The sequence below is a fragment of the Coregonus clupeaformis genome, chromosome 37 (genome assembly GCF_020615455.1).
Source record: "Coregonus clupeaformis isolate EN_2021a chromosome 37, ASM2061545v1, whole genome shotgun sequence".
NCBI classification, from domain to species: Eukaryota; Metazoa; Chordata; class Actinopteri; order Salmoniformes; family Salmonidae; genus Coregonus; species Coregonus clupeaformis.
This window is the reverse complement of record NC_059228.1, coordinates 14,303,509-14,327,232: the sequence shown is the minus strand read 5'-3', so window position 1 is coordinate 14,327,232 and position 23,724 is coordinate 14,303,509. Positions and strand designations below refer to the sequence as shown.

Sequence of the window (23,724 nt, the reverse complement as noted above, 5' to 3'; positions counted from 1 at the left end):
AGACAGTATTATAAAAATCCATACCAGTATACCTTAAAATACAATATATCGCCCAGCCACGGCAGTAGCTTCCATCCATGGAAACACTAGTTGCAGTTTAGCCTGTCACTGACCCCTGAGCACTGTCAGATTTATGCACACAGGAGGACAAACTGTGGGCGTTTCTCAATATGCATACTCCACACTGTCATGCTCCGAGTGCATTCTCCGAGGACGTTCTCTTGAGTACGTTCTTGTCAGGACGAGAGTGTGGAGAACGCATAAAACATTCAATTTGAGAAGCACTCCCCCTACTGTATTACCTCACGCAGCATCTCCCCATTCACTGAACCTTCTTCCAGCCAGGACAATGGCAACAATAGAGACAAAGCAAATGTTTTACTTCATAACTATTCGTTAGCTATATGTGAATCATAATAATCTAGCTAACCAGATAGTTTAACAGGCACAAATGACCTAAAACTAGTGCTATGCAAGGTAGATGTCAATTAGTGGGTAGTTCGCTGCCAATTCTTTGTGGCTATCTGGCTAGCTAGGTAACAGTAGTAGCTAGCCAGTTAATGTTAGCCCTATTGACTTACAATGGGCTTCCGATCTACGTACACTACAGTGGGTATTGTAGGCAGGTAAACATGCTAAAATTCACACAGTATGAATTTATTAACGTATTAAGATGAAATATTGTAATCAGGCAACGTATGAGATGTGAATGGGCAACATTTCATTCCGAAGTCTGAGTTATTTTCTCTCGCTTCAGCTCAAATAATGTCCGTCATTTTTACGTGATTGCGTCATATTCTGTGCATACTTTCCGTTGAAGCTTGCATCGATGTATGCTTCAAAATATGTACAAACAGAGTATGCATCTGAGAAGTGCCCTCCCATACTTTGATTTAGACTCATACTCCGACCCTCCCGTGCTCGGAGCACGGTAGGATGCATTTTGAGAAAGACCCTGTGGGTTTGTGACACAGCCTACACAGATGTCTGTCTGACCTACTGCATGGGGTTGTGCTTCGTCATTTTTCAGGTCATAATTCAATGACAATTACCCTTTACCAGAGTTTGATTTTGTTGGGTGCGTTGTATTCTGGTGCACTCTTTTTTTTCTCTCTGCTCTCTCTTCCCTCGCTCTCACCCATCTCCCCTTTCTATCCTCTCTATCCCCCTCCCTCTCTCACCCCTTCTCTCACCCCTCTCTCATCTCTCCGCTCATTGCCCCTCTGATGGGGAGACCAAGCGGTCAGTGACCCAGCTGAATCAACCTGTTTCTGGGTTAGAACACGCTGACCAGACTGGTCCTCCTCCAGGACTACACCCAGATTTCCTCACATTAGTCCAGTCCAGTGACCGATTTTAGTCCAGTTCAAGCAAACAATAATATCGATTGGAATTAGGAAAATACACATTTGGGTGATTTTGATCGGTCAGAATTGCTAGCTAACTGATTTTTCATCAGGTGACCTGGTTCCGAGGAGGGGGAAGTAAACAGGACTATCTCAGTGACAGGTTGTGTTCTCATTGGTGGGTTTGTTTGTTCTAACGGAAGGCTAGAGTGTGCAATGACTGCATAGATAGAGAGCCTACATTGAGAAGGTATACAACCAGTGATAACCTTTAAACTACATTGGATGTGATTTCCCCCCCCGATATATCCGGTTTAGCTGGTATTGCAGGAATTACAGGAATTTGAGAACCCATTTCATACGTCTAGGTTTTATCTTCTACGGTGGACAGGTTGCTTGCCTCCCTGGATTTCTCTACCTGAATTTGTAAAATATTCAGGGAATTCTTACGACTTAAGCCTCATCCACTTCAAAAATGCCTCCTCCCTATCATAACACTCTGAAAGCAATGCATTTTACCGCTAGAGCATTCTCACATAACGGTCATGTTTCAAATAACCTACATTTTACCTCCAACTCCTCTCACCCCCCCTCTCCTCTCCTCTATTGTGTGAACCTCTACCCTATGGTTGGAAACAACAGTCTTTCACCCCTGTTCTCCCTGGTTCAACCACAAAACCACCAGTGACGGTTATTGTTGTTCCTGTTCCTTTATTTCTCAATGACTCACTGGTTCCGACTGTATTTATCTTTTGACTGTTTATAAGAATAGAGGCCTCTGAGAAAATAAGTATTAAACATTTTAGACTGTGGTTAACTGTTCCCTGAATCAGTTTTGCCATTCCAAGTTATATGAATGACTGTGAGTTCATAACCCTCATGCTTCATGTAATCAAATGTTCAAGTTGCAGTTGTGTGGTCCAGATTGAAGACCATGGTTAGTTGATGAGGTGTGTTTTACCCTAACCATTACCCCTTTACCTGATCCATGTTGTCTATATAATGTGTAGTCTAACCCTTCTCTTTACCTGTCACAGGTACGTCATGGCCCTGTACAACCAGCACGTCTGCCCTGTAGATAACTGGTACGTAGCTAAATAATTCGTGTTAATAGCTGGTTATAACAGCTGTGTAGTTTATTCATGTTAATAACTAGTTGACTCTCCTCTCACAACAAGGAGTCTCTCTTGGCTCTCCTCTCACAACAAGGAGTCTCTCTTGGCTCTCCTCTCACAACAAGGAGTCTCTCTTGGCTCTCCTCTCACAACAAGGAGTCTTTCTTGGCTCTCCTTTCACAACAAGGAGTCTCTCTTGGCTCTCCTGCTCTCCTCTCCTCTCACTCACTCATCCCTGTATCAGCTATGATAAGATACCAGGCTAGCTGTTTGTTAGCAGTCTGTTAGTAGTCTGTAAGCAGTCTGTTAGCAGTCTGTTAGCTGGCTGTTAGCAGGCTGTTAGCTGGCTGTTAGCTGGCTGTTAGCAGTCTGTTAGCAGTATGTTAGCTGGCTGTTAGCAGTCTGTTAGTAGTCTGTTAGTAGTCTGTTAGCTGGCTGTTAGCTGGCTGTTAGCAATCTGTTAGCAATATGTTAGCTGGCTGTTAGCAGTCTGTTAGCAGTATGTTAGCTGGCTGTTAGCAGGCTGTTAGCTGGCTGTAATCATGATACTTTTCTTTGTAGGAAAATACTAAAATCACCAGGAATTTGTTTAATTTAGGAAACCTGTTCCAAGTATTACCATGAATAAAAAAAAGAGATGTGATCGTGTCTCAATCAAGGTATTCAAACTCTTTTTGGAGTTAGTTTGCAATGTACAGATTATTATAATAATGTTCCGGCCCCCCGACCATCTGCTCCGACAAGAATCGTCCAGCAGCTGAATCTAGTTGCCTACCCCTGCCATACTGGGTGTGTGCGGTTGTCAAAGCACTTTTCCATGTAACGTCACTTCAACTAGTATTTCCATAATAGGGCTGTTGCAATAGTGAAACATAGTCTGCTATTATTTACTAGACTGTTTCAGTGTTTCAAGTTACAAGGGCTGCTTAACATTACTTTTAAAACCTTGTCCTCATCAAAACATCCCTCTCCTCCCCCTTCTGTGTGTGTGTGTGTGTGTGTGTGTGTGTGTGTGTGTATGTGCACAGGTTGTATAACCAGTCGTGTGACAAGGAGCTTTATCTACAGAGTGGACCAACGTTGTGCTGTACTCTAGACAATGTTCCTCTTATCAGGTCAGTCTGATTTCTCTCTCTCTCGCTCTCTCCACCAATTTCAATTTCAATTTAAGGCCTTTATTGGCATGGGAAACACATGTTAACATTGCCAAAGCAAGTGAAACAGATAATAAACAAAAGTGAAATAAACAATAAAAAATGAACAGTAAACATTACACTCAGAAGTTTCAAAAGAATAAAGACATTTCAAATGTCATATTATGTATATATACAGTGTTGTAACGATGTGCAAATAGTTAAAGTACAAATGGGAAAATAAATAAACATAAAAATGGGTTGTATTTACAATGGTGTTTGTTCTTCACTGGTTGCCCTTTTCTTGTGGCAACAGTCGTTGGTCCACTCAACAGGTCACAAATATTGCAGCTGTGATGGCACACTGTGGTATTTCACCCAGTAGATAAGGGAGTTTATCAAAATTGGGTTTGTTTTCTAATTCTTTGTGGATCGCTGTAATCTGAGGGAAATATGTGTCTCTAATATGGTCATACATTTGGCAGGAGGTTAGGAAGTGCAGCTCAGTTTCCACCTCATTTTGTGGGCATTGTGCACATAGCCTGTCTTCTCTTGAGAGCCAGGTCTGCCTACGGCGGCCTTTCTCAATAGCAAGGCTATGCTCACTGAGTCTGTACATAGTCAAAGCTTTCCTTAAGTTTGGGTCAGTCACAGTGGTCAGGTATTATGCCACTGTATACTCTCTGTTTAGGGCCAAATAGCATTCTAGTTTGCTCTGTTTTTTTGTTTGTTCTTTCCAATGTGTCAAGTAATTCTCTTTTTGTTTTCTCATGATTTGGTTGGGTCTAATTGTGTTGTTGTTGTCCTGGGGCTCTGTGGGGTCTGTTTGTGTTTATGAACAGAGCCCCAGGACCGGCTTACTTAGGGGACTCTTCTCCAAGTTCATCTCTCTGTAGGTGATGGCTTTGTTATGGAAGGTTTGGGAATCGCTTCCTTTTAAGTGGTTATAGAATTTAACTGGTATTTTCTGGATTTTGATAATTAGCGAGTATTGGCCTAATTCTGCTCTGCATGCATTATTTGGTGTTTTACATTGTACACTGAGGATATTTTTTGCAGAATTCTGCATGCAGAGTCTCAATTTGGTGTTTGTCCCATTTTGTGAATTCTTGGTTGGTGAGCGGACCCCAGACCTCACAACCATAAAGGGCAATGGGTTCTATAACTGATTCAAGTATTTTTAGCCAGATCCTAATTGGTATGTCAAATCTTATGTTCCTTTTGATGTCTCTCTCTACCTCTCTCTACCCCTCTCTCTCGCTCTCTCTACCCCTCTCTCTCGCTCTCTCTACCCCTCTCTCTCTCTCTACCCCTCTCGCTCTCTCTACCCCTCTCTCTCTCTCTACCCCTCTCTCTCTCTTGCTTTTCACTTCACCACCCCTTTCTCTTTCTCCCTCTGTCTCCTCCTTTCCTCTCTGTATCGCTGTCACTATATCTTCCTCTGTCGCTCTCAGTCTCTCTCGGTTCCTGTGTGTGTGTGTGTTTCTGCGTATGTGTGTGTGATTCCTGTTTCTGAAAATAACTGACGGCTCAGATTTGTGTGTGTGTGTGTGTGTGGAACACACACACACACACACACACAGACACAGGAATTCCCCAGAAAAGAGGAGTCCGTTTTCAGATGGGGGTTGAGAGCTTTGTTTAGCCTCTCCCATCCCCAGAGCTTTGAACATCAGAGGACTGTTAGGGAATGTACAGTGAGGGAAATAAGTATTTGACCCCTCTGCAAAACATGACATAGTACTTGGTGGCAAAACCCTTGTTGGCAATCACAGAGGTCAGACATTTCTTGTAGTTGGCCACCAGGTTTGCACACATCTCAGGAGGGATTTTGTCCCACTCCTCTTTGCAGATCTTCTCCAAGTCATTAAGGTTTCGAGGCTGACGTTTGGCAACTCTAACCTTCAGCTCCCTCCACAGATTTTCTATGGGATTAAGGTCTGGAGACTGGCTAGGCCACTCCAGGACCTTAATGTGCTTCTTATTGAGCCACTCCTTTGTTGCCTTGGCCATGTGTTTTGGGTCAGTTGATGCCAAAGAGCTCCATTTTGGTCTCATCTGACCACAACACTTTCACCCAGTTCTCCTCTGAATCATTCAGATGTTCATTGGCAAACTTCAGACGGGCATGTATATGTGCTTTCTTGAGCAGGGGGACCTTGCGAGCGCTGCAGGATTTCAGTCCTTCACGGCGTAGTGTGTTACCAATTGTTTTCTTGGTGACTATGGTCCCAACTGCCTTGAGATCATTGACAAGATCCTCCCGTGTAGTTCTGGGCTGATTCCTCACCGTTCTCATGATCATTGCAACTCCACGAGGTGAGATCTTGCATGGAGCCCCAGGCCGAGGGAGATTGACAGTTATTTTGTGTTTCTTCCATTTGCAAATAATCGCACCAACTGTTGTCATCTTCTCACCAAGCTGCTTGGTGCTGGTCTTGTAGCCCATTCCAGCCTTGTGTAGGTCTACAATCTTGTCCCTGACATCCTTGGAGAGCTTTTTGGTCTTGGCCATGGTGGAGAGTTTGGAATCTGATTGATTGATTGCTTCTGTGGACAGGTGTCTTTTATACAGGTAACAAGCTGAGATTAGGAGCACTCCCTTTAAGAGTGTGCTCCTAATCTCAGCTCCTTACCTGTATAAAAGATACCTGGGAGCCAGAAATCTTTCTGATTGAGAGGGGGTCAAATACTTATTTCCCTCATTAAAGTGCAAATCAATTTATAACATTTTTTACATGTGCTTTTCTGGATTTTTTTGTTGTTTTTCTGTCTATCACTGTTGAAATAAACCTACCATTAAAATTATAGACTGATAATTTATTTGTCAGTGGGCAAACGTACAAAATCAGCAGGGAATCAAATACTTTTTTCCCTCACTGTAAATATATGGTTTCTATAGAAGACTTGGAGAATGTAAATATGGAGTTGTGGCCAAATATATTATATGGTATTGAAAAATCTTACAGGATAAATGGCTCCTGCCTCTAGAAGTTGCAATTACTCTTTCATGGTTCTCTAATCTAGCTGTGAATGAGAGAAAGGGTTGGGTGTGTGCGCTTGCTTGCTTTTTAGTGTGTGTGTCTGTCTGAGTGGCAAGGCCCAGTCAGCTGAGAGGGCTTAACAGGAGACAGGACCAGGCAGACAGGTACACGCTCGCAGGCAGGCATTATGACTGATTGCCTCACCCCTATAATGGCTGGTTTCCCCCTTCACTTCCTCTTTCTAGGAAGGGTCGGAGAGTAGGTGAAGGGTAGAACAGTAGGTGAAAGGTCAAATGCTATGTTATAGCAGAGAAGAACACTCAGACCTTTTCTCAATTGGAGTTCCTTGATTCCTCCCGTCCTTTCCTCCATCCTCGCCTCTTTTGGAAAAAGGTCAAAGGTAATTGAGGAGACAAGGCGAGGAGAGGAAACATGGAAACAAATGACTCTCCTTGTGTCATCAGGTGTTTACATGCAGTGACTTCGGAAAGTATTCAGACCCCTTTTTTCACATTTTGTTATAACCTTATTCTAAAATGGATTAAATAAAACATTTTTCTCAGCAATCTACATATAATACCCCATAATGACAAAGCAAAAACAGGTTTTTATAAATTTCTGCTAATTTATTAAAAATAAAAAACAAAAATACCTTATTTACATAAGTATTCAGACTCTTTGCTATGAGACTTGAAATTGAGCTCAGGTGCATCCTGTTTCCATTGATCATCCTTGAGATGTTTGTACAACTTGATTGGAGTCCACCTGTGGTAAATTCAATTGATTGAGCATGATTTGGAAAGACACACACCTGTCTATATAAGGTCCCACAGTTGACAGTGTTTGTCAGAGCAAAAACCAAGCCATGAGGTCTAGGAATTGTCTGTAGAGCTCCGAGACAGGATTGTGAGAAGGCACAGATCTGGGGAAGGGTACCAAAAATGTCTGCAGCATTGAAGTTCCCCAAGAACACAGTGGCCTCCATCATTCTTAAATGGAAGAAGTTTGGAACCACCAAGACTCTTCCTAGAGCTGGCCGCCCGGCCAAACTGAGCAATCGGGGGAGAAGGGCCTTGGTCAGGGAGGTGACCAAGAACCCGATGGTCACTCTGACAGAGCTCTAGAGTTCCTCTCTGGAGATGGGAGAACCTTCCAGAAGGACAACCATATCTACAGCACTCCACCAATCAGGCCTTTATGGTAGAGTGGCCAGAAGGAAGCCACTCCTCAGTAAAAGGCACATGACAGCCCGCTTGGAGTTTGCCAAAAGGCACCTAAAGACTCTCAGACCATGAGAAACAAGATTATCTGGTCTGATTAAACCAAGATTGAACTCTTTGGCCTGAATGCCAAGTGTCACGTCTGGAGGAAACCTGGCACCATCCCTACGGTGAAGCATGGTGGTGGCAGCATCATGCTGTGGGGATGTTTTTCAGCGGCAGGGACTGGGAGACTAGTCAGGATCGAAGGAAAGATGAACGGAGCAAAGTACAGAGAGATCCTTGATGAAAACCTGCTCCAGAGCGCTCAGGACCTCAGACTGGGGCAAAGGTTCACCTTCCAACAAGACAACGACCCTAAGCACACAGCCAAGACAACGCAGGAGTAGGCGGGACAAGTCTCTGAATGTCCTTGAGTGGCCCAGCCGGAGCCCGGACTTGAACCCAATCGAACATCTCTGGAGAGACCTGAAAATAGCTGTGCAGCAACGCTCCCCATCCAACCTGACAGAGCTTGAGAGGATCTCCAGAGAAGAATGGGAGAAACTCCCCAAATACAGGTGTGCCAAGCTTGTAGCGTCATACCCAAGAAGACTCAAGGTTGTAATCGCTGTCAAAGATGCTTCAACAAAGTACTGAGTAAAGGGTCTGAATACTTATATAAATGTGAAATTTCAGTTTAATTGTTTATAAATTTGCTAAACTTTATAAAAACCTGTTTTTGCTTTGTCATTATGGGGTATTGTGTGTAGATTGATGAGAATAAATATATATTTAATAAATGTTATAATAAGGCTGTAACTTAACAAAATGTGGAAAAAGTCAAGGGGTCTGAATACTTTCCGAATGCACTGTAGATGGAATCGCAAAATACATAAAATGTTGTAAAATAATTTTTAACTAGTTGTGGCAGACATTTTATAGACAAAAGGATAAATAAGTAGTGTATCATTTTAAAATGTGTGCATGCTTTTCCCCTCCGAGAAAACACTAGCTGTTTCAAAGGGGGTGTGGCTGATTTCAATGTTCTTCGACGGTAGGATACACATGAGAATCCTCCGCCAGAGGAGGCAATCGAGGAGACGAGCAAACTCCTTCGTTCACCTATTAAAGATTGACACTCTCCAACATATGGCGACCACTTATCCGTTTCCGGGTCACAGATGAGAGGAGGACGGAGGAGTTGAGGAGAGGACAGTCTTTTACCCAATTGAGAAAAGGCTGAGACACAGACACACACACACAGAGAGAGAGACACTGTTTGTCTGTTGATGGTTGCCCGTGATCTAATTGGTCTTTTGGTGTTGAACTCAGTTGTTCCCCTGTTTGCTTCTACAGTAAATGTGGGACTCTTCCTCCAGAAAGCTGCTTCTTCAGCCTCATCTGCAGCACTGGATCCTTCATGGGTGAGTCTCTCTCTACTGTCAACATACATGAACTCATCTGGGTTGTCAGAGTTAATCAATTAACTAAAGTTAACTTTTTGTAATATTTATTTATTTTCGCAATTAATCGCATTGTCTGAAATACACTGAAAACATCCTAAATACATCATCTATACAGCTAAAAACAACAATGCAATGTCACAACAAGTTGACTTTGAGGTTAAATAAAAGTGTTCTTTATCAATATACCTGATTTTGCTGACTGTTACTTTGGACAAAATCAAGATGTCAATATTCTTGTACTTCTTTTTGTATAATCTTAAATTACAGGTCAATTTGAGAAAATTCTGAATTTGCGATTAATCATGATTAGTCACAGCAAATCCTGTGATAAACTCGATAAAATGTTGGAATCGTTTGACAGCCCTAGCACTCATACATCTATGCACGTGTCGTGCCCTGTGTGTGTCAGCAGTTTGAGTCTAACCACTCCAGACAATGATTCCCAGCTGTGGCTGAGCCCACTCCATTGATGCAGAGCCCTAGGCATGCATGTGTCTGTGTGTGTGCGCGTGTGTTATCCACTGTGGCTGGGTGGGCCAGGGCGGGCAGCCGGACGCAATGCCAAGCATAAGAGAGCCATCCCAGCTCTGCTTTGTGTGTATGTGACTGTGTGTGTGTGTGTGTTCATAGTTTGTGTGAGTTTCCGTGTCCCTACCCTACTCTCAGGGGAGAGGAGGCCTGATGATGACCACTGCTATTTAAGGTCTGCTGGTTGGCTATAGCAGCTTTAAAGCCAGACTCATTAACTTTTTTTTTCTGGTTTAATATATCTCGAAATGTATATTAATTTGCCATTTGGGTCAGACCGTATACCACGGGTATGACAACAGTTATTTTTACTGCTCTAATTACAGTGGTAACCAGTTTATAATAGCAATAAGGCACCTCAGGGGTTTGTGATACGCCTAAGAACAGCCCTTAGCCGTGATATATTGGCCATATACCACACCCCCTCGGGCCTTATTGCTTAAATATATGATCAAACAAACAGATCGATCCACACACGCATTGCTTGCAAATGTGCATAGCCTACCGGTGGGTGATTAGCCAACAGCTAAATAAACATTAATGCACTTACTTGCAAACTTTGCTGAATTTTTTAAAATATTTTTTAAATATTATACAGTGATGATTTTGTATGTTTGCCCACTGACAAAGACATGATCAGTCTATAATTTTAATGGTAGGTTTATTTGAACAGTGAGAGACAGAATAACAACAAATAAATCCAGAAAAACGCATGTCAGAAATGTTATAAATAAATTTGCATTTTAATGAGGGAAATAAGTATTTGACCCCTCTGCAAAACATGATTTAGTACTTGGTGGCAAAACCCTTGTTGGCAATCACAGAGGTCAGACGTTTCTTGTAGTTGGCCACCAGGTTTGCACACATCTCAGGAGGGATTTTGTCCCACTCCTCTTTGCAGATCTTCTCCAAGTCATTAAGGTTTCGAGGCTGACGTTTGGCCTTCAGCTCCCTCCACAGATTTTCTATGGGATTAAGGTCTGGAGACTGGCTAGACCACTCCAGGACCTTAATGTGCTTCTTCTTGAGCCGTGTGTTTTGGGTCATTGTCATGCTGGAATACCCATTCACGACCCATTTTCAATGCCCTGGCTGAGGGAAGGAGGTTCTCACCCAAGATTTGACGGTACATGGCCCCGTCCATTGTCCCTTTGATGCGGTGAAGTTGTCCTGTCCCCTTAGCAGAAAAACACCCCCAAAGCCACCTCCATGTTTGACGGTGGGGATGGTGTTCTTGGGGTCATAGGCAGCATTCCTCCTCCTCCAAACACGGCGAGTTGAGTTGATGCCAAAGAGCTCAATTTTGGTCTCATCTGGCCACAACACTTTCACCCAGTTCTCCTCTGAATCATTCAGATGTTCATTGGCAAACTTCAGACGGGCCTGTATATGTGCTTTCTTGAGCAGGGGGACCTTGCGGGCGCTGCAGGATTTCAGTCCTTCATGGCGTAGTGTGTTACCAATTGTTTTCTTGGTGACTATGGTCCCAGCTGCCTTGAGATCATTGACAAGATCCTCCCGTGTAGTTCTGGGCTGATTCCTCACTGTTCTCATGATCATTGCAACTCCACGAGGTGAGATCTTGCATGGAGCCCCAGGCCGAGGGAGATTGACAGTTATTTTGTGTTTCTTCCATTTGCGAATAATCACACTAACTGTTGTCACCTTCTCACCAAGCTGCTTGGCGATGGTCTTGTAGCCCATTCCAGCCTTGTGTAGGTCTACAATCTTGTCCCTGACATCCTTGGAGAGCTCTTTGGTCTTGGCCATGGTGGAGAGTTTGGAATCTGATTGATTGATTGCTTCTGTGGACAGGTGTCTTTTATACAGGTAACAAACTGAGATTAGGAGCACTCCCTTTAAGAGTGTGCTCCTAATCTCAGCTCGTTACCTGTATAAAAGACACCTGGGAGCCAGATTCTTTCTTATTGAGAGGGGGTCAAATACTTATTTCCCTCATTTAAAATGCAAATCAATTTATAACATTTTTGACAAATTTATGGATTTTTTTGTTGTTATTCAGTCTCTCACTGTTCAAATAAACCTACCATTACAATTATAGAATGATCATTTATTTGTCAGTGGGCAAACGTACAAAATCAGCAGGGGATCAAATACTTTTTTCCCTCACTGTATATAATTTTGTATTTTTTTAGGGGGTAGATCAGCTTTAATATTGCAGATAGATTGTAACTTCCATCAATGTAATTGTCTGCATCACTTCCAATCCCCCATATGTTTTTTTCTTCTCGCAAATATATATATATATATAGACAGTGGGGAAAAAAAGTATTTAGTCAGCCACCAATTGTGCAAGTTCTCCCACTTAAAAAGATGAGAGCGGCCTGTAATTTTTATCATAGGTACACCTCAACTATGACAGACAAAAAAAATTCCAGAAAATCACATTGTAGGATTTTTAATGAATTTATTTGCAAATTATGGTGGAAAATAAGTATTTGGTCACCTACAAACAAGCAAGATTTCTGGCTCTCACAGACCTGTAACTTCTTCTTTAAGAGGCTCCTCTGTCCTCCACTCGTTACCTGTATTAATGGCACCTGTTTGAACTTGTTATCATTATAAAAGACACCTGTCCACAACCTCAAACAGTCACACTCCAAACTCCACTATGGCCAAGACCAAAGAGCTGTCAAAGGACACCAGAAACAAAATTGTAGACCTGCACCAGGCTGGGAAGACTGAATCTGCAATAGGTAAGCAGCTTGGTTTGAAGAAATCAACTGTGGGAGCAATTATTAGGAAATGGAAGACATACAAGACCACTGATAATCTCCCTCGATCTGGGGCTTCACGCAAGATCTCACCCTGTGGGGTCAAAATGATCACAAGAACGGTGAGCAAAAATCCCAGAACCACACGGGGGACCTAGTGAATGACCTGCAGAGAGCTGGGACCAAAGTAACAAAGCCTACCATCAGTAACACACTACGCCGCCAGGGACTCAAATCCTGCAGTGCCAGACGTGTCCCCCTGCTTAAGCCAGTACATGTCCAGGCCCGTCTGAAGTTTGCTAGAGTGCATTTGGATGATCCAGAAGAGGATTGGGAGAATGTCATATGGTCAGATGAAACCAAAATAGAACTTTTTGGTAAAAACTAAACTTGTCGTGTTTGGAGGACAAAGAATGCTGAGTTGCATCCAAAGAACACCATACCTACTGTGTAGCATGGGGGTGGAAACATCATGCTTTGGGGCTGTTTTTCTGCAAAGGGACCAGGACGACTGATCCGTGTAAAGGAAAGAATGAATGGGGCCATGTATCGTGAGATTTTGAGTGAAAACCTCCTTCCATCAGCAAGGGCATTGAAGATGAAACGTGGCTGGGTCTTTCAGCATGACAATGATCCCAAGCACACCGCCCGGGCAACGAAGGAGTGGCTTCGTAAGAAGCATTTCAAGGTCCTGGAGTGGCCTAGCCAGTCTCCAGATCTCAACCCCATAGAAAATCTTTGGAGGGAGTTGAAAGTCTGTGTTGCCCAGCGACAGCCCCAAAACATCACTGCTCTAGAGGAGATCTGCATGGAGGAATGGGCCAAAATACCTGCAACAGTGTGTGAAAACCTTGTGAAGACTTACAGAAACGTTTGACCTGTGTCATTGCCAACAAAGGGTATATAACAAAGTATTGAGAAACTTTTGTTATTGACCAAATACTTATTTTCCACCCTAATTTGCAAATAAATTCATAAAAAATCCTACAATATGATTTTCTGGAATTTTTTTCCTCATTTTGACTGTCATAGTTGACGTGTACCTATGATGAAAATTACAGGCCTCTCATCTTTTTAAGTGGGAGAACCTGCACAATTGGTGGCTGACTAAATACTTTTTTCCCCCACTGTATATATATATACACACACACACAGATATATATATATATACACACACACAGATATATATATATATACAGTGGGGAGAACAAGTATTTGATACACTGCCGATTTTGCAGGTTTTCCTACTTACAAAGCATGTAGAGGTCTGTAATTTTTATCATAGGTACATTTCAACTGTGAGAGACGGAATCTAAAACAAAAATCCAGAAAATCACATTGTATGATTTTTAAGTAATTAATTTGCATTTTATTGCATGACATAAGTATTTGATCACCTACCAACCAGTAAGAATTCCAGCTCTCACAGACCTGTTAGTTTTTCTTTAAGAAGCCCTCCTGTTCTCCACTCATTACCTGTATTAACTGCACCTGTTTGAACTCGTTACCTGTATAAAAGACACATGTCCACACACTCAATCAAACAGACTCCAACCTCTCCACAATGGCCAAGACCAGATAGCTGTGTAAGGACATCAGGGATAAAATTGTAGACCTGCACAAGGTTGGGATGGGCTACAGGACAATAGGCAAGCAGCTTGGTGAGAAGGCAACAACTGTTGGCGCAATTATTAGAAAATGGAAGAAGTTCAAGATGATGGTCAATCACCCTCGGTCTGGGGCTCCATGCAAGATCTCACCTCGTGGGGCATCAATGATCATGAGGAAGGTGAGGGATCAGCCCAGAACTACACAGCAGGACCTGGTCAATGACCTGAAGAGAGCTGGGACCACAGTCTCAAAGAAAACCATTAGTAACACACTACGCCGTCATAGATTCAAATCCTGCAGCGCACGCAAGGTCCCCCTGCTCAAGCCAGCGCATGTCCAGGCCCGTCTGAAGTTTGCCAATGACCATCTGGATGATCCAGAGGAGGAATGGGAGAAGGTCATGTGGTCTGATGAGACAAAAATAGAGCTTTTTGGTCTAAACTCCACTCGCCGTGTTTGGAGGAAGAAGAAGGATGAGTACAACCCCAAGAACACCATCCCAACCGTGAAGCATGGAGGTGGAAACATCATTCTTTAGGGATGCTTTTCTGCAAAGGGGACAGGACGACTGCACCGTATTGAGGGGAGGATGGATGGGGCCATGTATCGCGAGATCTTGGCCAACAACCTCCTTCCCTCAGTAAGAGCACTGAAGATGGGTCGTGGCTGGGGCTTCCAGCATGACAACGACCCGAAACACACAGCCAGGGCAACTAAAGAGTGGCTCCGTAAGAAGCATCTCAAGATCCTGGAGTGGCCTAGCCAGTCTCCAGACCTGAACCCAATAGAAAATCTTTGGAAGGAGCTGAAAGTCCGTATTGCCCAGCGACAGCCCCGAAACCTGAAGGATCTGGAGAAGGTCTGTATGGAGGAGTGGGCCAAAATCCCTGCTGCAGTGTGTGCAAACCTGGTCAAGACCTACAGGAAACGTATGATCTCTGTAATTGCAAACAAAGGTTTCTGTACCAAATATTAAGTTCTGCTTTTCTGATGTATCAAATACTTATGTCATGCAATAAAATGCAAATTAATTACTTAAAAATCATACAATGTGATTTTCTGGATTTTTGGGCCTCTACATGCTTTATAAGTAGGAAAACCTGCAAAATCGGCAGTGTATCAAATACTTGTTCTCCCCACTGTGTGTGTATATATATATATATATATATATATATATATATATATATATTGTGATGTCACGAGAGGCTGTGTCCTGGAGGGACGTTACATCCCCCTGAGGTTGCTGCAAACCCAGACAGCTATGGCTCCATCTGCTGGTATGGTCGGGAACTCCACCCCTCTATGGCCAATCTTCCCACGCAGCTGGAACAAATGAGGAGCTGATGAGCTGAAGGTTGGGGAAGTGAAGAGACACAGTCTCCAACCTGGGCTCTCTGGAGGACAAGAGTGCTGCACGTCCACTTCCAGGAGGAATATAAGGATTTGGAGATACTTACCTTTGGGAAATACTCACCTTTGGATATATGCACCTGTGGAAATACGTGAGAGACATTTGGAAGGACTTTTTTGCTGGGTTGGCCACTAGCTGCAACGTGGACTACAGTAAGGCTGGGGAAAAGTTATCTGAGCGAGTGAGAATTATGATTTTGGATGTGGAAGAGACATCCCTGAACTGTTAACCCTTAAAGAGCCACAAGAGAACAGAATTTTGTTATTTTCGTTAATTTCCCAAGACCTATAATAAAATCCTTGTTTTGTTTGAACCTTGTCTCCTTGCACTACTTGAGCAATCCCGCTGAAAGCTGTGTAGCCTCTCGTGACGTCACAGATGGTGGAGAATACGGGCACGCTCAAGCGTTAATAGTGCAGGTCAGAGGAGGATACCGAAGGTTTGATCACCCAGTTTTCCAAGTTGGCCGTAGGCTCCCCGCCGACTGAAATGGAGGACATATTGAAAGCCCTTGTTGCTGGCCAGCAAGCCCAGATGCAAGCAAACGTGGCTCTCTTGGAGGAGCAAAAGAAAGCCAACCTTCTGAAGGCAGAGGAATTGCAGTTGCAGAGACAGAGGGTTGTCCAAAATACCCGCCCAATAAAGGCAAGTGACTTTATATCTAAGATGGGAGCTACCGATGACATTGAGGCATACCTGCATGCATTTGAGGCCACGGCCACTAGGGAAGCCTGGCCCAAGCAACAGTGGGTTGGTCTGTTAGCCCCCTTTCTAACCGGGGAATCGCTGAATGCTGTCCGGGGACCTGGGCCCTGACCAGGTTACTGACTATGATGCCCTGAAGTCTGAGATCCTCAGCAGATATGGACTCACAAAGTTTGGTATGGCCCAGCGCTTTCACAGTTGGACCTTCCAACCAGACCAACCTCCTCGGGCGCAGATGCATGAACTTGTCCGAATCGCAAGGAAATGGCTGGATCCGCAGAGGAATACAGCAGCGGCAGTGGTGGAGGCCGTTGTAGTGGATCGTTACCTACGCGCCCTGCCTTATGAGGCAAAACGGTTCATCAGTCAACAGGCCTTGACCACGCTGATCTGACCGTGGAAGCTGTGGAAAAGTACCAGGCCACAGCGGAGATGCTGAATGCTTCCCCGAAAAGACCCCAGGAGTGCGGCCCCACCACAAATGGGAAGAACCCGTCCAAAGGACCCCAAGGTCTCGAACCCAGCCACGTCAGGACTTATCCCGGCTCCAGGGGGAGCCAGAAACCAGGCGGGTCCAAGAAGAGTACACCAGGAGGGGGAAACTTCGACAGTGTTACCGGTGTGGGGAGATGGGACATATCTCCTGGCAGTGTGGGAAACCAGCCGATGAACCTATGCCCACTGCGGAGTCCTCCAGCTCAGCACCCACACACCGTTTTGCCTCGCTCTTGGGAGTCGTAGATGGCGGCCCAGATCGACCCCCACCTGCCCGGTAACTGTGAATCACCATGATGTGGAGGCCTTACTGGATTCTGGTAGCCGGGCCACCCTGGTGCGTAAGGATTTGGTGGGCCCAACGTGTCTGACCCCGGGGAAAGTCCTCCCAGTTTCCTGTGTCCATGGGGACACCAGAGAATACCCCATTACTGAACTTACAATGACCAGCACACGGGGAACCATACACACGACGGCGGGGTGGTTGATTCCCCTCCCCGTCCCTGTCCTAATTGGACGAGACTGCCCAGCCTTTTACCCACTCTGGAGAGAGTCTCAGGAGAGGATAACCAGAGTACCTCGGAAACGGAGAGGCAAGACTCATCCTGGGAAGGCTCCGGTGCAATCCTCCGAATTACTCACTCCCGCCCGGGCTCTGATAGGGATGGCAGGTGCCCAGACCGACACAGAGACGGAGCTACAGAATCTGGACAAAGAACTGTCTGGTCTGAAGGGGACCGCTGAGAGGTATCGTTTGTTAAAGCAACAGTTAGACATGAAGACAGAAGAGTTAGATATCCTCCAGGCTAAACTCCAACAGAGCTCCTTCCCTAAGCAACAGGAGGAGCTGGAGAGGCTGCGCAGGACCATCGAGGAGTGTGAGGAGACCCTGCGCAGTAGTAAAGGAGGTCCAGAAGAAGGCAGAGGAGAAGTACAAGGTGTTGGAGAACAAGATGAAGAATGCGGAGGCAGAGAGAGAGAAGGAACTGAAAGCTGCTCAACAGAAGCTAAACTCTGCTAAAACCAAGGCTGATGCGTTCAGTAAGAAACTCAAGGAGAGACAACAGGAGGCTGAGTCCCTGGTCCTAGAGGTGGAGGAGTTGAAGAGAGAGCAGGCTGGCAAGCACCACGGCAATGCGGACGCCCTCTCCGGCGTGATGCCTTCTTCGCTGCCTTTACCCGACGAGGACGTCGGTCCCGAGGGAGGGGGATGTGTGATGTCACGAGAGGCTGTGTCCTGGAGGGACGTTACATCCCCCTGAGGTTGCTGCAAACCCAGACAGCTATGGCTCCATCTGCTGGTATGGTCGGGAACTCCACCCCTCTATGGCCAATCTTCCCACGCAGCTGGAACAAATGAGGAGCTGATGAGCTGAAGGTTGGGGAAGTGAAGAGACACAGTCTCCAACCTGGGCTCTCTGGAGGACAAGAGTGCTGCACGTCCACTTCCAGGAGGAATATAAGGATTTGGAGATACTTACCTTTGGGAAATACTCACCTTTGGATATATGCACCTGTGGAAATACGTGAGAGACATTTGGAAGGACTTTTTGCTGGGTTGGCCACTAGCTGCAACGTGGACTACAGTAAGGCTGGGGAAAAGTTATCTGAGCGAGTGAGAATTATGATTTTGGATGTGGAAGAGACATCCCTGAACTGTTAACCCTTAAAGAGCCACAAGAGAACAGAATTTTGTTATATTTTCGTTAATTTCCCAAGACCTATAATAAAATCCTTGTTTTGTTTGAACCTTGTCTCCTTGCACTACTTGAGCAATCCCGCTGAAAGCTGTGTAGCCTCTCGTGACGTCACAATATATATATATATATACATACATACATACATACATACATACATACATACATATTAATATATATATACAGTGGGGGAAAAAAGTATTTAGTCAACCACCAATTGTGCAAGTTCTCCCACTTAAAAAGATGAGAGAGGCCTGTAATTTTCATCATAGGTACACGTCAACTATGACAGAGAAATTGAGAAAAAAAAATCCAGAAAATCACATTGTAGGATTTTTAATGAATTTATTTGCAAATTATGGTGGAAAATAAGTATTTGGTCACCTACAAACAAAGCAAGATTTCTGGCTCTCACAGACCTGTAACTTCTTCTTTAAGAGGCTCCTCTGTCCTCCACTCGTTACCTGTATTAATGGCACCTGTTTGAACTTGTTATCAGTATAAAAGACACCTGTCCACAACCTCAAACAGTCACACTCCAAACTCCACTATGGCCAAGACCAAAGAGCTGTCAAAGGACACCAGAAACAAAATTGTAGACCTGCACCAGGCTGGGAAGACTGAATCTGCAATAGGTAAGCAGCTTGGTTTGAAGAAATCAACTGTGGGAGCAATTATTAGGAAATGGAAGACATACAAGAACACTGATAATCTCCCTCGATCTGGGGCTCCACGCAAGATCTCACCCCGTGGGGTCAAAATGATCACAAGGACGGTGAGCAAAAATCCCAAAACCACACGGGGGGACCTAGTGAATGTCCTGCAGAGAGCTGGGACCAAAGTAACAAAGCCTACCATCAGTAACACACTACGCCGCCAGGGACTCAAATTCTGCAGTGCAGACGTGTCCCCCTGCTTAAGCCAGTACATGTCCAGGCCCGTCTGATGTTTGCTAGAGTGCATTTGGATGATCCAGAAGAGGATTGGGAGAATGTCATATGGTCAGATGAAACCAAAATAGAACTTTTTGGTAAAAACTCAACTCGTCGTGTTTGGAGGTCAAAGAATGCTGAGTTGCATCCAAAGAACACCATACCTACTGTGAAGCATGGGGGTGGAAACATCATGCTTTGGGGCAGTTTTTCTGCAAAGGGACCAGGACGACTGATCCGTGTAAAGGAAAGAATGAATGGGGCCATGCATCGTGAGATTTTGAGTGAAAACCTCCTTCCATCAGCAAGGGCATTGAAGATGAAACGTGGCTGGGTCTTTCAGCATGACAATGATCCCAAACACACCGCCCGGGCAACGAAGGAGTGGCTTCGTAAGAAGCATTTCAAGGTCCTGGAGTGGCCTAGCCAGTCTCCAGATCTCAACCCCATAGAAAATCTTTGGAGGGAGTTGAAAGTCTGTGTTGCCCAGCGACAGCCCCAAAACATCACTGCTCTAGAGGAGATCTGCATGGAGTAATGGGCCAAAATACCAGCAACAGTGTGTGAAAACCTTGTGAAGACTTACAGAAAACGTTTGACCTGTGTCATTGCCAACAAAGGGTATATAACAAAGTATTGAGAAACTTTTGTTATTGACCAAATACTTGTTTTGCACCATAATTTGCAAATAAATTCATAAAAAATCCTACAATGTGATTTTCTGGATATTTTTTTCTCATTTTGTCTGTCATAGTTGACGTGTACCTATGATGACAATTACAGGCCTCTCTCATCTTTTTAAGTGGGAGAACGTGCACAATTGGTGGCTGACTAAATACTTTTTTTCCCCACTGTATATACACTGCTCAAAAAAATTAAGGGAACACTTAAACAACACAATGTAACTCCAAGTCAATCACACTTCTGTGAAATCAAACTGTACACTTAGGAAGCAACACTGATTGACAATAAATTTCACATGCTGTTGTGCAAATGGAATAGACAACAGGTGGAAATTATAGGCAATTAGCAAGACACCCCCAATAAAGGACTGGTTTTGCATGTGGTGACCACAGACCACTTCTCAGTTCCTATGCTTCCTGGCTGATGTTTTGGTCACTTTTGAATGCTGTCGGTGCTTTCACTCTAGTGGTAGCATGAGACGGAGTCTACAACCCACACAAGTGGCTCAGGTAGTGCAGCTCATCCAGGATGGCACATCAATGCGAGCTGTGGCAAGAAGGTTTGCTGTGTCTGTCAGCGTAGTGTCCAGAGCATGGAGGCGCTACCAGGAGACAGGCCAGTACATCAGGAGACGTGGAGGAGGCTGTAGGAGGGCAACAACCCAGCAGCAGGACTGCTACCTCCGCCTTTGTGCAAGGAGGAGCAGGAGGAGCACTGCCAGAGCCCTGCAAAATGACCTCCAGCAGGCCACAAATGTGCATGTGTCTGCTCAAACGGTCAGAAACAGACTCCATGAGGGTGGTATGAGGGTCCGACGTCCACAGGTGGGGGTTGTGCTTACAGCCCAACACCGTGCAGGACGTTTGGCATTTGCCAGAGAACACCAATATTGGCAAATTCACCACTGGCGCCCTGTGCTCTTCACAGATGAAAGCAGGTTCACACTGAGCACGTGACAGACGTGACAGAGTCTGGAGACACCGTGGAGAACGTTCTGCTGCCTGCAACATCCTCCAGCATGACCGGTTTGGCGGTGGGTCAGTCATGGTGTGGGGTGGAATTTCTTTGGGGGGCCGCACTGCCCTCCATGTGCTCGCCAGAGGTAGCCTGACTGCCATTAGGTACCGAGATGAGATCCTCAGACCCCTTGTGAGACCATATGCTGGTGCGGTTGGCCCTGGGTTCCTCCTAATGCAAGACAATGCTAGACCTCATGTGGCTGGAGTGTGTCAGCAGTTCCTGCAAGATGAAGGCATTGATGCTATGGACTGGCCCGCCCGTTCCCCAGACCTGAATCCAATTAAGCACATCCGGGACATCATGTCTCGCTCCATCCACCAACGCCACGTTGCACCACAGACTGTCCAGGAGTTGGCGGATGCTTTAGTCCAGGTCTGGGAGGAGATCCATCAGAAGACCATCCGCCACCTCATCAGGAGCATGCCCAGGCGTTGTAGGGAGGTCATACAGGCACGTGGAGGCCACATACACTACTGAGCCTAATTTTGACTTGTTTTAAGGACATTACATCAAAGTTGGATCAGCCTGTAGTGTGGTTTTCCACTTTAATTTTGAGGGTGGTTCCAAATCCAGACCTCCATGGGTTGATAAATTTGATTTCCAATGATAATTTTTGTGTGATTTTGTTGTCAGCACATTCAACTATGTAAAGAAAAAAGTATTTAATAAGATTATTTCATTCATTCAGATCTAGGATGTGTTCCCTTTATTTTTTTGAGCAGTGTATATACACACACACATACATATATACACATACATATACATTTCCTTTTTTAAAATATATTTCCCTTTATTACATTCCAACCCCACCACCCCTTCCCTAATTGGAGTAAACTAGTGAACAACAATGCTTAGGCCTCTACTTCCAGCTTATACATACTATCTACATTGTATTTGCTGGAGTTACTAGCTGGCTGGTTGTTTTCCTCTTGGACGTTGAGTTTACTATTGCAGTCTTTTGATGGCAAATGTATTTTATAATTCAACCCTATAGTTGCTGAGGGTCGACTTTTCCAGGCAAGTGTTTGCACTGCAAGAGATCAAGCAGATAATGGCTTTACCGTTGCACCGCAGTAGGAGACCTATATTGTTGAGCTTGACTATGTAAAATAGAATGACATTTTACTGCACTAACGTTCATAGCTGACTCCACTTGTAAATTTGAATTGTTATAATGCAGTAGAGTTGCCTACATGCTTTTTGTAGGCTACAAGAAAAGGAGAACACCAGCTGTCTGATACTGACTGATAGAAGGGTGGCTGGCCCAGCGGCTGCTTGAGAACTCTCATAACGAGAACGTTATGACTGGCCTGGGTTTGTTTATATTATGTCTTGCCTGGGTTTGTTGACATTATGTCTTGCCTGGGTTTGTTTACATTATATCTTGCCTGGGTTTGTTGACATTATGTCTTGCCTGGGTTTGTTGACATTATGTCTTGCCTGGGTTTGTTGACATTATGTCTTGCCTGGGTTTGTTTTGTCGCCCGACAGTTTGGTATTTCACCATCACAAATAACGTAAATGAGACTTACTGAGTTTAAAGGGATAGTTCACCCAAAGGGTTTAGTTTCCCTGGCACTGTTTCCACATGCTAATGTTTTAGCATTTGTTGCACAAATCCAATTCTAGTCATGGGACCAATATTAGCATTTTTCACACATCATGTTAATCTATTAATGACTCTGTGGAGCTTCACAATCAATTCTAGATACTTTTGGATGATTTGAACATGATGTGCAAAAAATGCTAATATTGATCATGTGGAAAAAGTGCCAGGGAAACTAAACCAAAGCATGGATTGCTGCCATACCTTGTCCATAGTCTACTTATAGGGTAAGAAAACCAATGTGCCATTTTTGTAATTTGGGTGAACTATCCCTTTAAACATTACATATTTTAGTGCAGGACTGCGACCCAAATGACACACTATTCCCTACAGTGCACTATTCAGAGGGCGCTGGTTAAAAGTAGTGTACTATGTAGGAAATAGGGTGCCGTTAGGGACGTAGCCCAGGACATTTGTCCCTCCTGGAGCCTCAATAAAAGCTTTCCCTCACTTAACTTAGCTCTGACTTGACCCCACAGAGAACACAGATAGCTTAACTTAGCTCTGACTTGACCCCACAGAGAACACAGATAGCTTAACTTAGCTCTGACTTGACCCCACAGAGAACACAGATAGCTTAACTTAGCTCTGACTTGACCCCACAGAGAACACAGATAGCTTAACTTAGCTCTGACTTGACCCCACAGAGAACACAGATAGCTTAACTTAGCTCTGACTTGACCCCACAGAGAACACAGATAGCTTAACTTAGCTCTGACTTGACCCCACAGAGAACACAGATAGCTTAACTTAGCTCTGACTTGACCCCACAGAGAACACAGATAGCTTAACTTAGCTCTGACTTGACCCCACAGAGAACACAGATAGCTTAACTTAGCTCTGACGTAAAAACACAGAGAACACAGATAGCTTAACTTAGCTCTGACTTGACCCCACAGAGAACACAGATAGCTTAACTTAGCTATGACTTGACCCCACAGAGAACACAGATAGCTTAACTTAGCTCTGACTTGAGAACACAGATAGCTTAACTTAGCTCTGACGTGAGAACACAGATAGCTTAACTTAGCTCTGACGTGAGAACACAGATAGC

The 23,724-nt window shown here is 44.5% G+C and overlaps 1 protein-coding gene across 1 annotated transcript in view; it reads left to right on the top strand.

Moving 5' to 3' along the window:
* The window catches only part of LOC121553634 (transmembrane protein 150A), a 55,376-nt gene that overhangs the window by 10,814 nt on the left and 20,838 nt on the right, over positions 1–23,724 (top strand). Inside the window, exons 3-5 of the mRNA XM_041866899.2 lie at positions 2,384–2,431; positions 3,490–3,576; positions 9,137–9,204. Coding sequence (XP_041722833.1) covers positions 2,384–2,431; positions 3,490–3,576; positions 9,137–9,204 — 203 coding nt within the window. The remainder of the gene's footprint in view (positions 1–2,383; positions 2,432–3,489; positions 3,577–9,136; positions 9,205–23,724) is intronic.